Below are 18,048 nucleotides of genomic sequence, written 5' to 3' on the forward strand. Positions count from 1 at the left end.
AGTACACGTCCCCTTCGTTGGTTGATGTTTTGTCATGAGAAGTGATGATGGTAGCAGGGTAAGCCAATCGTAGGCAGAGAAGGGCGGGTCATTCCTTCGCCATCCTAGGAAAAAACGTTTTTCGCACGTGCATAAATGCGGCGGTAAAGGTAGAATCACCAACGTGTCCGGCGTAAATAGGACCTGACGTATGCACATGCGCAGTACCTATCGGGCAGGATGACATGCACAAGCATAGCACACGCACTTCCACACTTACGCGCACCACATGAAAGGGGTGGGAGCGGGCAGCAAAGTTCAAAGGTTAGTGTGTAGACCATTTTCCAGTTTCAGACGTATAGCAGAACACACGCGCGCATACGCACGCACGCACACGCAGTGCATGAGACAGAGGGATTGGCTGCAGCGCCTACATTCTGCACAAGGCTGCATGAACTGGACTGAACCACCTATCACAGGAGGGAGCCTGATCTCAGCGCCTCATTGGCTGCTGGCTTGGAGGTGGGGGACTCACGAGACCAGCTTGAGGGGATAGGCAGCGTAAAGTTTCAGAATGGAGAAATGTCGGCGGCGGAGTTTAGGGAGATAAGAAACGTCTTCTCACCGTTCATTTCCTTCGCTGATAGATCCCACGACTATGTACCCAAAGCCTCATACGCGCGCGCGCGCGCACATTCTCAGATGTTTTACTTCTGCTTGGTTGAGGACTCTCAACAACAGCTGCTACCCTGACATCCCCCCACAACACACACACACACACTTTATATAATTGACTCTAAAGAGAACCAACAACACATCAGCTGCTTCTCGCTTTCTCTCTCGACATTGTCTTAAGTCATTTCCTTAAAGGATTTGCGGTAATGACCATTTTACCCAAATGTCGAAAAAGAAGAGAGCCAAGACATTTTTTTTGTACGTATTTAAAAATCCTGTGCAGACTTAACAGCATAACATGTGGTCGGTAAATCCATACATGCAAATCCTAAATTAGACTATTCTTAGAGATTTTAAAGGTCCTGTTAACCACTTAAAGCACCGTTGCATATTTTAGTTCATGCATATTTGACCTTTTTCTGACTACCTCTCAATGCAAACTACTCTTAGGAGACGTAAGGGTATAAAATCAGTGGAGCAGATACGTTTCTGTTGTGTTGTTTCAGCCCTTCATCATTTTATTTCGTTGAACACATTTGTGAGCTGGAGTCAAGTAATATTTGTGGTACAGTATGCTGGAGGGACGGGTGCGGAGGAGGGGAGGGGTTAGGACAGGACTACAACTGTGGTGTCAGCTGCAGCTCACATTACCTGACAGCTTCTGAGCCGCAGCCGCTGGGCCTCACTATCAAGCTCGGTTTCTTTCTGGTATTTGTAACTTTTCGGCCATTTTTCGCCACTTGGGCTCTGCAAACTGTTTTTTCTCTTCGCCTTTTTAGATCTTGCATCGAGTTTCCGGGACAGTCCCTACCGCGTAGCGGAACCGAGTGTAAGTGTGCATGTGGGAACCAAACTGCCGTCATCCAGCAAAGTTACTGTATGATGAAACTTGCAGGTCTGGGTGACGCTGGGTTGTGGTCGGTGCTCGTTGGAGGGACAGATCCCATGCAGCGTTAATGCCACGTTTACCGCCTGCGGGGGCTGCCGCTGTTTTTGTTTTGGGACGTGGCGCGAACATGTTAGTGCATGCGGTCTGTTCAAGCGTGTTCTGTTATTCACGTTGATGTACGTGTTGTTGTTTATTCTCTAATACAATGAAGAAACACTCGTGTAAATGCTCGTGCACTTAAACAGGAGGCGCTGGACCTGGCGGTGCCTGCTGTTAGTGCACGTTGTCAGCCAGTTTCTGCACACTTTCTAGTCTTCTGCTCGCCATCAGGGTGTTGGAGGGTTTCTTAAGTGTGAACCACAGCAAGGCCAATGCATGCATGTCCCCAGTTATCCAGCTGAAACTGATGTCTTCACTCTCAGCTCAAATATTTGTAGATTGGTTTGTGCAGCCAGCTGGTGTCATCCTAGTGCTTGTTCTGGTCCTCCTGTCGTTGGGTCACAGGCCACCTATCAGATGACGAATGATTTATTAGTTCAGCAATGTGGCTGACAAAGCATTACACTCAGCAGGGATGCATTTTTTTTTTTTTTTTTTTTTACCTCAAGAAACAATACTGTCATTCATTGACCATGATAAAGTTGCAGCTTAATCTTATTAATTTTTTTTTTTTTGAACCTTGATCTCCATAGAGGAATTTTGTTTTCAGTTTTGTTCAGATTGCAGCCGGCTGCAGACCTGCAACCTTTGGCGGAAGAAATCTAGGACGCTAATAAAAACAGGTGCTTGCTGGTTGGAACTGGAGTTATCCAGCAACATTATCTCAAACTTCCTGTTTGGCCTGACTTTCCTTGGACTTTTCCACTGTACTGTATATACAGTAATGCACAGTCCCATTTGGTGTGATGGTACACAAACTTTAGATTTGACTGTCAAATTACTATAAATAAGTGTGACATATCCTCTGCAACCAGAACAAACAGATGACATGACCTTACTGTGAGACCTTGACTGTTTTCACCAATACAATCCACATATGCCTCTGCAGCATCACTCTGTGCCTCTGTGTCCTCTGGCTGTCCACAGGGGCCATGGCCTTCTTAGGGAGAGCAGTTCGGCGGGTGGTGTCGGCAGTGCGGCCTCCTCTCTCTCCCTTGTGCCGCACAACTGCTCGGTCCTACAGCTCAGAGCCCACCAAGGAAAAAAATGTTCCCTATGAGAAGACACTCAAACAGGAGGATGGAGCCGCCTCTGGACCCACTAAACCTCTACCCAGGTTAGCTCAGCGGATGGTGGATGGGGTTTTGTACTGAGTTATGTGCCGAAACAGAATTTTTGCATTAGTCTGTTTTGAAAACAAGTGCTCTCAGTAGTAGGTTGTCCCAAACAGAGACGCCAACTTCAGTGCATGTCTCCTCAGAATGGGAAAATCCTTGATGTTTATAGAACTGCAATTGTACGTGTTGTTTCTTTGCAGCTCAATGATTTCATGCTATTGTTTGTCAGGCACGTCAGCCGGTTCCACATTTAATGATGTAGCAAATATGTTCAGTTCCTTTTGTTTCCATTTCATGGCCTGAAACCCCTTGCTGCTCCTCCCACTGTGTTTGTGAGAATGTGGTTCTGAAAGCTGCTCATCCAACGAGCCAATCTCCACCAAAGAGCCTCCCTGCAGTTCATCCAGTTTAGCATGTTCAGAGCTGTTGTAACACTCACGGTTAGCCATTTTCAGCACTGCAGCTGCATCCCCACAAACTAACCTTCGGCACACTGGCTTTCCTTTTGGAAATGGTGTAATTCCACTCTTTTAATTCTTTGTTCTAAGATAAGCAAATCAGCTGTGTATCTTCACAGAGAGCACTGTATATACACAATAAGGAAAGTAAACAGGCCCATTAGCGATAACGCAGTGTCCTTACTCCACTTTGAAAGTCAGGTTCTCAGCTCACCTGTAGTTACCTCCCACCTGCCTCAGGTCAGCGGATGCCGTGGTGATCGGAGGAGGCAGTCTAGGCTGTCAGACCATTTACCACCTGGCTAAAATGGGGATGACCAATGTAGTTCTTCTGGAGAGAGACAGACTGACTGCTGGCACCACGTGGCACACTGCAGGTAACAAACCGTAAGCATGTGGACAGGTTTACGGAGTGTGTGCGTACATGAGATGATGCATGATGAAATGTACATATACAGTGCTTATAGTGTGCTCTGTTACTGATGCTATCCAAACCATCCTCCCTCCATCCACTCTTTCCTTGTCTACCTACAATATCTTCTTTCTCACACATCCTTCAAGTCTTAATGAGGCTGCTGTGCATAACGTGCTCACAGTTGCATGTTTGCATGTGCACCACTCATATACTGCACATAGATTCCTCTCTTCGCTCGTCTCTGTTCGCTAGGCCTGCTGTGGCAGCTCCGTCCCAGTGATGTCGAGGTAGAGCTCTTGGCCCACACCAGGAATGTGATCAGCAAAGACCTGGAGGAGGAGACGGGTCTGCACACAGGATGGATCCAGAATGGAGGACTCTTCATCGCCTCCAACAAGCAGAGGCTGGATGAGTACAAGCGCCTCATGTCGGTAATAATCAGGATCGCTTGGTTTTTCGGCCATTGTGCGGAAAATGTTGTTGCATTGATAGATAAGGATAAAGATCTAGTGCTACCGGTGTAACTGGTATACTTGAAGTAACTGGTTTTCCAAGTTTTCCATACCAACGAAAATGAAAATGGAATACCAACGTTTAAACAAGGTTAAGTAAAGGTTATTAATAATACATCCATCCATTTTCTATACCGCCTATCCCTTTCGGGGTTGCGGGGGGGATGGAGCCTATCCCAGCTGTCAATGGGCGAGGGGCGGGGTACACCCTGGACCAGTCACCAGTTGATCGCAGGGCAACACACAAGACAAACAACCATTCACACTCACACTCACACCTAGGGGCAATTTAGAGTCACCAATCAACCTAATGAGCATGTTTTTGGTCTGTGGGAGGAAGCCGGAGTGCCCGGAGAGAACCCACGCATGCACGGGAAGAACATGCAAACTTTGCACAGAAAGGCCCTGCCCGGGGATCAAACCGGCAACCTTCTTGCTATGAGCACTACCTGCTGTGCCACCGTGCTGCCCGGTTATTAATAATTTCATTTATAATTTTCAACATAATAGCATTAACTAATGTGAGAGGTTGAACTTTGCTGTCACGTTTGATGAAATCGAGGCTGCAGGTTTATATCACAAACAGACAGTGGTATGAAACGAAAGACTGAGGTTTATCCTTGTATTTTAAATAATTATTTTCTAGCAGTTTTAATAAATCAGCTAGCTTTAGATATTTGGGTTTGTATTTTGGTGTTGTTTGCTCATCACATGGTGGCCATAACCAGGGAAGAAGCTTTGTTTACCTTGATTATTTGTTTTGGCGGTTCAAAGTTCACTTGTAAGGAGACCTAACCAATGCACAGTAAGGTGATTCTGCCCTGAAAAAGCAGTTGACTTGTTAAGATCAAAACCCTCAGTTAAAACATAATCATATTTTTGAAGTAACTATAACTGCACTTGTCCTGTAGCTGCCCCGCAGTAAGACAAGTCATCAGATGTGAAGCTTTTCTGTGAAGTACACGCAGGAAGTTTTGTACAAAGTTTTCTAATTTGGTGTAGATACAGCTGATCGTCTTTAAATGACAGATGTGCCGTCTCCCCTTTTTCTTAGCTGGGTAAAGTCTATGGTATCGAGTCCCATGTCCTCTCACCTGCGGAGACCAAAGACCTGTATCCCCTGATGAACACTGATGATCTGTATGGAACACTGTATGTACCAAAGGATGGCACCATGGACCCAGCAGGCACCTGCACCACCCTGACCAGAGCCGCCTCTGCCAGGGGAGCCAAGGTAACGTGAGCCGCTCTGCTGACTGGTGGTCCTCTCGTTTGTGCCAGCAGTATATATTTTATTCTATTCATGGAAAAATGTCACATATTACAGTGGATGTACTGTGTGATTCTGTGATCTTGTGGGTGTACATAGTGAAATAGGAATCAGTCGAATTGTCGCTTTTTGACCAGTTTTTGTACTTATAGTACAGCAGGTAGGTTAAGTGTGCCAAAAGCTACAATCCAACGCTGCAGTTAGAAGCTCATACCATCAGCTGCACGTGATTGAAGTTTCAGTTTAGTTTTGCATTCATTTCTGTGTGCTTTCCATCATGTTAAGTGTCTAGATATATTAAATCCCACCCATTTGAACTGCAAATAGCTTTCAAAGAAATGCTAGAAATAAGTAAATAAAGTTTAGTTTATTTTGGTAATTGTAAACCCCTTCATTTACCTTTTGGCATGTTGTTGTTGAAGAACTCTACCTTGTTCTTACCTAATTGCCACTCAGACTAGGTAGTCACATTAGTGAGCTGCAGCTTTTGTGTGTCAGCGCTGTACTGTGTAAAAATAGCACCCTGTGTGACCTGTGTACCCAGTTTAGATAGCATATCATAACCACGTGTGCAGCTAAGCTTTAAGTGCTGTTTTGAACAAGTTATGTCTTGAATGGCAGTGAGTAAATGTATCTCACAATACCACACTTTTAAACGCACCTGTAGCCTAAGACATGCATTTGTAATGTATTAGCAGTGCTTTCATTGTGCGTTTTAAACAAATATAGGTTCAAGCCTTGAGATAAATTGAAAATAAAAAATATGTGTGTGTATAAAGGCCAGTATAGAGTATAGAGAGTGTAGTATTACTACAGGAGCTCGATGAATGCCTTGGATGCAGGTGTGCAGGGAACAGAGAGCCACACCCAGACAAAGTCACACAGAGAGAAAAAAAGAAACACATTCCTACATTAGCATACTTAGCCATACAATGCTAAAGCAACTTGAAACCATATAATCATTCTGTGGCAGACTGTATGTATTGTACTGTTTTTTTTACTGCTGTTCCATGTGGAGGGAAACGCATGTGAATAGAAAATCTTTCACAGCCTCAGTGTGCAGAAATGGGCTCTAATAGTAATATTACTACTACTGTACTAATAGTATTCATTTGATTTACCGTACATCTCCTCTGTATATTACATACACTGATGGAGTACAGCACATACAGTACATACACGATCCCCATGCTGCGTGTAAATGACCCCATACTGTCCTCTTTAAACCAGGTGATCGAGAACTGCCCTGTGACTGGCATCCAAGTGCGGACAGATGACTTTGGTATGAAGAAGGTGAAGGCAGTGGAGACCGCTCATGGGACAATTGAGACGCCTTGTGTAGTGAACTGTGCGGGTGAGATTTGGCTAACTAATCATTCCAAAGATGACAAAACCACAGTATTTTGGTTGTATCTGACATGCAAAATAAACATTGTACTGGGCACATTTTGTGGCACAGTGTGAAGCATTTTTTATGTAACTTAGAAGGAGCATCTCCTCGATGATGCACATATTCCACATGTAATGCTCAGTCGCAACTGTCTGAACCCAGAAGCACGACTCTGAGACCAAGAGGAAAGTAGAACTTTGCATTTACTTGTAGACGTGGAGGAGCAACTATGAAAACCAGACAGGTGGAGAAGGACAGGCAAACTTAACTACATGGGTTAGGCTGGGGAGCAGAAGTCTAGCATGCAGGCAGGCATGCAGGCAGTTACAGAAGGGTGGAACGCAAAGGCTGAAGCCCAATAGATCATCTGGCAGCCAGGGACTGAGTGGAAGTGGGCAAGTACAGTGCTGCTGAGGAAATGGGGATAGGTGTGCTGGGAGGTTTGATATCAATTTGCAGGTGTTTTTGCCCAAATTGCATATATCTGAAACTTTATGATATTTTGTCTCTGGGTGTCGCATGCAGGTGTGTGGGCCAGCAGCCTGGGGAAGATGGCCGGAGTCAAGGTGCCTCTTATCGCGATGCATCATGCCTATGTGGTGACGGAGAGAATTGAAGGCATACAGGTGGGACCTCCATCTGTCTTATCTAAGCAGCTCGACTGTGGTTCATGGTGTTATACTGAAAATAAAATCAACCATTGGCACACGGTTCTCTAGAGCCACATAGCACATTGGCAAATGGCAGGTGTGATTTTCATATTTTATGTAATTGCTTTTTGAGTCTCATATCCTGAAAGAAAATGCTGACCTGTGCAGCAAAGCTGTGCGTGAAAAGTCTTTTCTTAATACCAGAGGATGGAAGAGGCTCCTGATTTATAACAGCACTATTTCTATTATGCACTTCTTTCTGTGGCTCATACTGAGCAAAGGTAGGTGAACAGAACATAATACAGCCTTTGTAATACATAGCTGTAGCCAAGGTGACGTCTTTTAAATCATTTTTGCCCAAACACAGTCCATGATGCTCAAATGCACCGCCTGTCTGCAACCTTGCTTTGATAATTTTTATGACAAGCAACTTACAACCACTCAAACAAAAGAGGGCAGAGCACTCATAAATAACTATGATACTTAATGATACAAAGCTAATATTACCCTGTGGCAATAATCGGAAGGTGTCATAGTTCATCTGGAAAGCTTAAAGCCTAACATTACATTGTGAATGATTTATAATACTACTGTAACTTAGAATTTATTGTTCGTTTAATTCCTCTTGGAGGCAGAAATTCCTTCATCTGTATTAAGTCTGCATGACCAACAGGGGGCACTGTGACATAGATTTCCACTACCAGGCTGTCAGTGAGTGTTAGACTACTGTGTGTGTGTGTGTGTGTGTGTGTGTGTGTGTGTGTGTGTGTGTGTGTGTGTGTGTGTGTGTGTGTGAGTGTGTGTGAGAGAGAGAGAGAGAGAGAGAGAGAGAGAGAGAGAGAGAGAGAGAGAGAGAGAGAGAGAGAGAGAGAGAGAGAGAGAGAGAGAGAGAGAGAGAGAGAGAGAGAGAGAGAGAGAGAGAGAGAGAGAGAGAGAGAGAGAGAGAGAGAGAGAGAGAGAGAGAACACGTAGAAGAGAAGGGGAGATTGTTTTGTTTGTATCCTTTAATGCTCAGAATGTGTGTGTTTGGTGGGAAGCATCTATATGCAGATGTGATACATTTCTGACATCCCTGTGTCCATGATCCACTGAAGCTCTGTGATTGGAGGGTGTGTGTGTGTGTGTGTGTGTGTGTGTGTGTGTGTGTGTGTGTGTGTGTGTGTGTGTGTGTGTGTGTGTGTGTGTGTGTGTGTGTGTGTGTGTGTGTGTGTGTGTGTGTGTGTTAGATGTAGTTAATGTACACATGCATAACTGCGCTGATCCTCTAGAGGCTGGTGGTTTTAGGCGGGCTGACAGAGCTTCCCTGTGCTATGGAGTTTAAGAGCAGCTTAACCAGCATTACTGCTTCATCATGTGCACAGACATCAGCCCAGACACAAGATGACACACTGGGATGCCATCAGGAAATCTGTTCCCGTCAGGGTGTGTTACTTGTCAGGTCAAACATCTCATGCTGACCACATGCCTGTGTGTGAATAGATGTGTTTTTGTCCTTGAGGCTGCGTTTGGGTTTAAATTCAAAAAGTAGCAACCCTGTGGATCGTAACTTGTTTGTTTTTGTCCGCGGGAGTGTATGGAGGTACAGTGTGTGTGGAAGTCCAGTGCTCAGTATTGATCACATGGGGTGCATATACTGTACTTGGCAGAGAGGCAAGAGGGAGAGCGCAGTCTGGCTTTTATTATATGTAGTGTGCCGTTTTCCAAATGTCAGCTTGTTCACTGGTGTTTTGGTTTTGTACCCAGAGAGCCAATTGACTTTCCAGTGAAAAGCGCTCATGACAGGATGAATATAAACGACACAACATACTTAAAGTGTAACTATTTGTTAGACACTTCTACAAGAGTGTTTACTGTGACTTAAGGGGATGAATGCCTCACTCTGCTGTAAGATTTCATGGTGTGTCAGTAGCTGAGGTACCATACATAAAGAGACGCTATGGTTTGTTAAGGTGAGTCATGGTATGTGCGACTGGTGCTGTAAAGATTTTTATGGTTGTTATGTCCGCTATTGTAGATCCTGTTCTGTACACAGGCCACTGTGTAAAGCACCAAAAAGCTCTCAGTCCCATGTGTAAATCTGGGCTGAGCAGAGGCTTAGCTTTTTTTAACACATGGGGAACAGCATGGTCTTTATGACGGTCTTAGTGTTGGAGTCCTTGTGAGAAGATAAGTTATGCTGAAATAAATCAGGTCGTTGATTGACATAAAGAAGTCAAGAATCGTGATACCTTTTAAAACATGTCTTTTTAAGTTTAGCGTAATTTTAGTCCATTATCTGGTAAAATGTCAAACATTTGCTGTTGCAGCTTAAAATCTGCTGCCATCAACTCGCCTTTCTTTATTTGCTGTCATTATGAATGAATATTTTACAGTTCTAACTTCCAATCAAACAAATTGCACAAATTTTGTGCAGCTGCTATTATGCTTGACACTTTAAAAGCCGAACAATTAATTGATAAATGAGAAAGACCTATTTATGGAGACAAATATGCTCATTGTGTTGTTACTACAGCACAATGTGTTTGGACTAATGATGTTTTCAATGTTCCCACTTTAATCTTCACTCTGTGCAGAACATGCCAAATGTCAGGGACCACGATGCGTCAGTGTACCTGCGCCTCCAAGGTGACGCCCTGTCTGTCGGCGGATACGAACACAACCCCATCTTCTGGGATAAGGTAAGCTCGAATATGATCTCAGCCATTAACTGTCGATGGCGTTGACGCTCGGAAACCTTAAGCACTGACTGTCAGTGAGCGCCATGACGCAGCATCTGTCTTCCTTGACATAAAATCAAATTCTTCAATCTGGAAGCTGAAGAAAGTTTAATCCTGTTTATGTACTTCTCATTCTCTCTGTCAGTTTGACCTTTGTCCCTCGTTCAGTCTGTTTCTCTTCCCGTTGTCATTTTTCGCTTGCTGCTGTATTAGCTTGGAGGTCAAATTGTATTCATAAGAGGACTCAGAACTGTGTGCATTCGCTAGTCTTATATAGTATTCAGATCCTTTATTCCCGTAAAAGGAGCATGATCTTAATGTAGAATTTCTCTATTACAAATTAAAGTCCTGCATTTAAAGTAAATGCACTCTTAAAGCTGCAGTAGGTAACTTGTATAAAAGTAATTTTTTGTCATATTTGCTAAAACTGTCCCTATGCCCAGACGGCAGTACATGAAACATGTAATCTGTGGAAAAAACCGGATCCATTGATCCCACCTGCTTCTGAGCGGCTGGGCAGAGTTAGCTTGTTTCCGATGCTAAGGCTAACGTTACTGGTTGTCACGGCAGCCGCACAGATGCCACAGGGAGGAGGGGCTTGGAGGCAGGGCATGAGTGCAGCAGAGAGGGAGGGGGAGTGACGTGGAACTTGCGTTGGTTCAAATTTTCAGGCTAATTCTGCTCTCTTCTCGATCTTACATACTGCAGCTATTAGTAAATTAAAATATCATCTCAGTTCTACAGTAGGCATTCTGTGACATAACCCACTGCTGGGGTTGGGGTCATAATGATCATCAAGTCAATAATCATGATCAGTGATGAATGAGCAGACTATGGTTGATCAACATACTTTACTCTACAGTGTAGCCTAAATCAGGAGACCCAACCTAACCAGCGTATGTGGGGATGTGCCCATTTACATTCATGATTTAGCATAGGCACGCTAACTTAATGATAAATTATTATTGGGAATTGCTATAAAGTTTCAGAGCAACAGAGTGCGTCCTGTGACCTTAGTGACCCTCACTCGCTCCTGCCTGCCTGCATGGTGCAGAGGAGAGAGAGAAGAGCTGCTGACTCTTGTCTGTCTGCGAGCTGTCAGTGTCCTCTGTTCATGCCTGAATCAGTTATAAAGTTGTGTTTCACTGCATGAGAAAATGGATGTGTGGCACGGGAAGCGTTGGCAGGCCGAATGCGCCCCGCGGGCCGCCAGTTGACAGTCGCTCAAATTGTGGTTTTAGGGACAGTCATGTGCTCGAGACTTGATGAGAGTGTATCAGTCCTCTTGTCCAGCTCTTGGCAATAGAGAGACCCGGAATATTTCCCAAAATGTCAAAGTAGTCATTAAGCAGAAAACGTTTGCAAAGTGCAAAAACACTACAATCATGCATACTTGTCGCTGGTGGTACATTGAGCCAAAGGTGTAACAGTATACTGAATAGTGCTAGTGTTTTTCCACTCTAATCACAGGGCAATGCAATGGTTAGTAGGTACTGCAGGTAGGGCTGGATGTCAAATTCTATACTCTTTCAGTTGTGAATGACATGTGTCCAATTGTACCAAAACAGTATGAATTAGTATTGAAAACTAACATTGTACTCAGATAATGCTTCCATGGCTTCTTTCTTCCAAGGATCAAGATTAAACATCGGCGCCTATGAATAATCTATAAAAAGGTTTTTTGCAGCCTTGCTGAGTATGTTAATCAAAAATGTGTCGTGTTGTCATCTATGGTGAAACTGAAGTGTTTTACTGCCTGCACGCTAGATATTTCATTTCTAATAGTCAGATTGATGTGCACAACGCATGCCCCAAGGGAGACAAAGACGTGGATTTTAATGGCCAAATGGCTTTTCTTGTAGCGCCACCTGCAAAGCTTGTATTTTTAGTGCCACTACTGGGGAAGTTCGCTTTTATTGGAACATTAAAACCAAAGCATTTGTGTAAATGACTGAAATCCTAAACTGCTGTGAAGACATATTATTCAAACAACTCTTTGGCAGCAGTAAAAAGTAATCGCACAGGCAGTTGTTTCCTGCACAGGCTGGCTCTTCAGAGGGGTGGTTGACTTTGGAGGTTGATCTTTATGAAAGCCTTTGAATCGACAGGTGGTCTTGCTCTTAAAGGATCTGCACTTTTTCTCAATGACTGGTTTTTAAAGCAGTTTGGTGGCAGGCAGCGGTTCTTTTTCCCTTTCTGGTTCTACATTTAAACCTTTTCGCAGCACTCCTGTTCAATTTATTCATTTATTCCTTTAAATCTGTGCTCTTTACAATGCAATATAACTCGGATCCATAGCATTCACAGGTAGAGATTACTGTCTGTTCAGCCTGTTCATGCTTTAGAACAACGCTGTGTCAAAGTACATTTAAGTGGTAAAACTTAAATGAAGCAAACCAAACAGAAGGTGTATCCAGCCCTCAAAATGTTAATAATGGAAAAGTATGTAGTCTTTTATTAAAAGGCATCAGATGGGTTTTTGCTGATAATATCTTCTTGCCTATCACACTGACTTCTCGACTTTCGTCCGCCTGCCTCTTTGCACTCTCCTCAGTGGTTTTACATTTTAGAGGATTTCTTTGTGCAGAAGCAGCTCCTTTTGTTCTCGTTCTGCAGCTGAGCGTTGCTTTGATGTCTTGAGGCGGATGGAGGAAGAAAGAGAAGATACAGAAAGGAGAATTAGCCGGGAGACAGAGAGAATAGCGGATGCCTACTGAGTGGAGATGAGCAGGATCGATGGCTTGGGAGGGATTGAGAGAACCGTGGTGTCTAGGACAAAGAACGCTGCTCCTCAGATACTCCAGTGGAGTGTCAGCGCTCGGTAATAATGCAGAAACTCTTTGTTCACATGAAAGCAGCTACTGTCAGCTCGCACATCCCTGTAACATTCGACTCTTAATCTAGACTGAAAGTGTCACCACTGATGCCAATTGTAAAGCCATAGGCAGTCCTTTCTCCACCAGTACTTCTAACTTAAAGAATCAATTATCTTTAACTTATTTGACGTTTTAGGTGGTGAGTCGATGTCGTTATTCAAGCCTGATATATCTGCGATGACTCAGAAAGGCAGTCACCCAGAAAGTAGGAGATGACTGCTTTTCAGGGCAGTTGGAATTGCATTTCACCATTCTCCATACTGTGGCATGCAATATTACTGTGAAAACAGTAACATTGGATTTCAGATGATGTTTAGGTCCAGGGACTGTCAGGACCTCGGCAAAACCTTCAGCTTGGTCCTCTTGAGGCAGTCCACTGTGGATTTTGAGTTAAGGATCATTATCCTGCTGTAGAAACCATCCTCTTTTCATCTTCTGCCTTTTTGTAATGTTTGTTTCCAGAATCTGCTCGAATTAATGTGAATCCATTCTTCCCTCCACCAGTGAAATGTTCCCTGTGCCACTGGCTGCAATGCAAGCCCAAACCATGATCGATCCACCCCTGTGCTCAACAGTCGGATAGGTGTTTCTTTCATGAAATTCTGCATCCTTTTTTCTCCAAACATACCTTCATTCATTGCAGCCAAAAGTTCTATTTTAACGTTATCAGTCCACATGATGTTTCCAAAATGCATCGGGCTTGTTTAGATGTTCCTTTGCAAACTTCTGATGCTGAATTTTGTGTTGAGAACGTAGGAAAGTTTTCTTCTTTTGTCTTTTACCTGCATATTTGTGCAGGTGTTGCTGTCTGCTTAATCTTCCTGAAGGTCCATTGTAGTCAAACAGGGGAGGGGGGGTTAATTTGCCTTTCTAGCAATCCTACAAGCAGTTCTCTCTAAATATTAAACCAACTGAGGGAAAAGCTACCTAGGACTGCTTTACTATCTTCTTATAGCCTTCTCTTGCTTTGTGGGCGTCAATTATTTTAGTTTTCAGAGTGCCAGGCAGCAGCTTAGAGGAGCCCCTGGCTGCTGATTGTTGGGATACGGTTTAAGGAATCAAAGTATCTATAAAGCTCTTAAATTTGCATCACCTGGCCTTTCCTAACAATGACTGTGAACAAGCCATAGCACTAACAAGCTAATTAAGGTCAGAGACCTTGGTAAAAATTATCTGAAAGCTCAGGTGCTCCGTTCCTTTTTCCCCCTCTACAATAGTACAAAACAAAAATTATGCACTAATCTTGCTTAAAATGTTGAAAAGAATATTTCACCTTTAAGCCTTTTGGATAGCAGTGTAGCCTCTACTCACTTAACTATTTACAGGAACAGAAATTTTGAGCTGAGTTGCCCAGACTTTTCACATGCCACTGTACATGACAGATGAAATAGCTGCACAGAGCATAAGCTGGTGTGCTGGACTTTTTCAATTTGAGCACCCTGAGTCAGTCAGATTAGTGTAGGACAGGAGGATTTTAAGGCACGGCGGTCTGCACTGCTTGGCATGAGTTGTAGGAGCTAAAGGCTCCATTTTGGCCCGGCTGACAAGGGGGGCGTTACAGAAGTCCAGATGGGAGCAAATTAAGGCTTGGACAGGGAACTGAGAGGGAAGGGTCTGATTTGACAGATGTTGATTCCCTGGTGAGAAAGAGTGGATTCAACAGATGCTCCAGGATTGTGTTGTGGCTGCAGTCTGTGTCCTCTTTGCATATTGAATTGGTGACATTAATCTTGGGTGTCCACCTTGAAACTGTGATGATCTATAGATCTTCTGTGCTTGTGGGTTGAAGATGTGTGTGAAGCATCCACGTGTTACAGTCTGCAGCTTCTTTGCAGCAAAATCCATATTTGAAGCATTATCGTCCACCAGAAGCTCATTGGTTCTGCTGATATTGAGCTTCAAGTGATTGTTGTTGACCCATGTGATGAAGCTCTCTGTCAGTCCTATGAACGCCTCTGGAAAAGGGGACAGACATCATGTTTCTCACTGGAATCATACATGTCAATATAGTGCTAACTTCCATTTCACCAAAAAATACACTTAATACCTTTCATTAAATTCCTTCAAAGTCTTCACTACATGTATTATATGAGCTTGTACAGACACAGACGTTCTTTGCAACTGACAAGTCAGCAAGGAAACAACTGCCAAGTGACCGTATATAAATGTTTTACAATAAGTATGCATCAGTTGATAATGTGACAGTGTGAAAGGGATCGCTTGTAGTGATGAACCTACAGAGAACTTAAGTTAAATCGAGCTTACAGCGAGTGAATACCGTGTTATACTTACTCAGAATGAATTATAATGTTAAACTGTAGGAGCTGCATGTGTATGCAAGGAACTGCTTGCTAAAAAGTTTGCCATATCAACTTCCTAACTTGTTTCCTCTGCCTCTGAAGAGATAATCATTCTCTTAATTTTTCATATTATTTTTTCCCCAATGGAAGATTGAAGGAAACAATGATACTTAAAACCTCCAAAGCGGGTGACTGTTTTAAGACACACTTGTGTTTTGCTTGTGTAAGAAAACCAAGTCCTCACATACATTTTTCCTTTAGGAAATAATTGAGGTGCATGTTTGTGTGTGTCCCAGGTGTCTGATAAGTTTGCCTTCAGTCTGTTTGACCTGGACTGGGATGTGTTCATGCAACATATTGAGGGTGCTATCAACAGAGTTCCTGTTCTGGAGCAGACTGGCATCAAATCCACTGTCTGTGGACCAGGTACACACACGCACACGCGCACGCACACGCACGCACACACACACACACACACACACACACACACACACACACACACACACACACTAAAAAATAAGTTCCACTGAAGCATCAATTTTTATGAAAACCCTGTAAGCCCTTCTTGCAAATGCCTTGTAACATTATGCATTACAGCAGGGAACAAGCAACTTTCATGACACTTCTTAAATTGGACACATTCTAATTTAAAAGTGAAATGTATCCATCTGTGAAATATTTGATGCACCGCTCCCATACTGCATTCGCTCATGAATACCTAAACTAGCAGGCTATGTGTCATGTTTGTAGAGGAGATAGTTTGATTAGCTCAAGCCTGACTTCCTGTCCAGGCAATATCAAAGTGGCTGAGTGAGCTGGTGTGTAGCTTTGCAGCCTGAAAAGTTACAGTATCGAGTTGGATTTTTCATCGTCGTTGTGTGTTGCAGCTGTTTGCAGAGTCAGTATGAATTTGTGAAGTGAAACAAATGATAGCTGAAACGTGCATTTACACCAATGCACACATGCATAATGGTGAATGACCACAGGAAGAGGAAAAACAGAAATTGGAGGAAGTCATAAAGAGCTAAAAAGAAACAGCAAAGCATGAACAAAGGAAAGTGGAATTGGACATGTTAATAAAGATATATAAAAAGAGACAAAAGATAGAAGGATGGAAATGTATAGAATGACAGAGACACACGAAGTGGAAGAAATGGAAAACTTCTTTCCATGATGGGAGGAAAAAAAATACATGAATCCCACAAGGCGACAAAGACGGAGCTCAGGGGGAGAGGAAGCTCAGATAAAGTGATAAAAATGAGGATTATATCAGAGTCCTGTTGTTGTCGCAGAGCATCTTGTCGCCCATGACCCCGAGCGTTGTGTTCTCATGAGGAGTACGCCACATTTAGGGCTTTTCACAGTCAGCTAGCTCTCTGAGTCCTCAGGACGAATCGAGCAGAAATCACCACCAAGATTCAAGTGTTCTGAGTATGTCCTCAACAGGACAGAAGACATCCTCTAGAAAGGTGCTTTGTTAATGCACGTCTTCAGAGCATTGGTTTAGAGTTGAGGTCGGAGATAGTAGATCAGAAGTTAATCAGGATGAGATCATGTTATTGTTATTTGTTTTTACATATTCAGAATCAGAATTCCTTTATTGATCCCCGAGGGGGAATAGTTTTTGTTGCAGGTGCTCCATACAACAATAAAATTAGAAAAGAAAGAAAAGAAAAGAGAAAGAAAATATATATATAAAAAACTATAAAACAAATACAAAAACAAAATATTAATACTGAGAATATTCATATATATATGTGTGTGTGTGTGTGTGTGTGTATACACATACATACATACATACATACATACATACATACATACATACCTACATACAACACATAAACAACACATAAAACAAAATGGATAAAAACGCAGGAAATGGACTGTGGCTGAACATCTTCATGTGTGTCATAATATGTGTGTGTGTCTGTGTGTGTATTTTTAGCCTCACTGAGTGAAGTGCATGACCTTGGGTCTCTTTCAGCTCAGTTCCACTGGATGACTGATACTTCATATATTTATGTGCATTCCCTCTCTGTTACTTTGCATCTTCAGTTGTTGAAGTGTTGAAACCGCCATTCATTTAAGAACCTATTTGCTACACAGGAACTCATTAGCAATGCGGACGGTGTAAATTAGATCCATTAGAATATTGCCTGACTGATCACATGACACAAAGGGAAAGGTTAACTGTATTTATTTAACCAGGAAATCTGACGTGGATTGTTTCTTTTACGAGAGATCCGACAAGAGAACAAGCCAAAATGTTAGCAGAATGTAGCTATCAACAAATAGCTAACTAATCACTTATAGCACAGTAAAATAAGACTTGAAAGACATGGACAAATCGTAATAAACGCCACAAAGGAAAATATGACTCTGATAAGTCTCTGTGTCTTGCATTTGCTGCCACTTTTCTCTAAAAAGTTTCTCTCCTTCTGCTTTCAGAATCATTCACAGCAGATCATAAGCCGCTGATGGGAGAAGCCCCAGAGGTCAGAGGTTTCTTCCTGGGCTGTGGCTTCAACAGTGCTGGTAAGTGCTGCAAGGATGGAAAAATCCGAGAAAGAATCGGAAACGACTTTAAAAGAAACACAGTTAGGAGCACACAAGGATGAGAGAGTAAAAAGACATCAGCAG

General features: G+C 43.1%; 1 protein-coding gene across 1 annotated transcript in view; it reads left to right on the forward strand.

The window, feature by feature from the left end:
• Nucleotides 1-1,297: 1,297 nt before the first annotated feature.
• sardh (sarcosine dehydrogenase) overlaps nt 1,298-18,048 on the forward strand; it is a 42,577-nt gene continuing 25,826 nt past the window's right edge. Inside the window, exons 1-10 of the mRNA XM_070988378.1 lie at nt 1,298-1,483; nt 2,630-2,819; nt 3,519-3,655; nt 3,946-4,124; nt 5,260-5,439; nt 6,706-6,829; nt 7,391-7,491; nt 10,089-10,193; nt 15,705-15,834; nt 17,857-17,943. Coding sequence (XP_070844479.1) covers nt 2,635-2,819; nt 3,519-3,655; nt 3,946-4,124; nt 5,260-5,439; nt 6,706-6,829; nt 7,391-7,491; nt 10,089-10,193; nt 15,705-15,834; nt 17,857-17,943 — 1,228 coding nt within the window. The 5' untranslated portion in view covers nt 1,298-1,483; nt 2,630-2,634. The remainder of the gene's footprint in view (nt 1,484-2,629; nt 2,820-3,518; nt 3,656-3,945; nt 4,125-5,259; nt 5,440-6,705; nt 6,830-7,390; nt 7,492-10,088; nt 10,194-15,704; nt 15,835-17,856; nt 17,944-18,048) is intronic.

This window comes from Chaetodon trifascialis, chromosome 20 (genome assembly GCF_039877785.1).
Source record: "Chaetodon trifascialis isolate fChaTrf1 chromosome 20, fChaTrf1.hap1, whole genome shotgun sequence".
In the NCBI taxonomy this organism is placed as follows: domain Eukaryota; kingdom Metazoa; phylum Chordata; class Actinopteri; order Chaetodontiformes; family Chaetodontidae; genus Chaetodon; species Chaetodon trifascialis.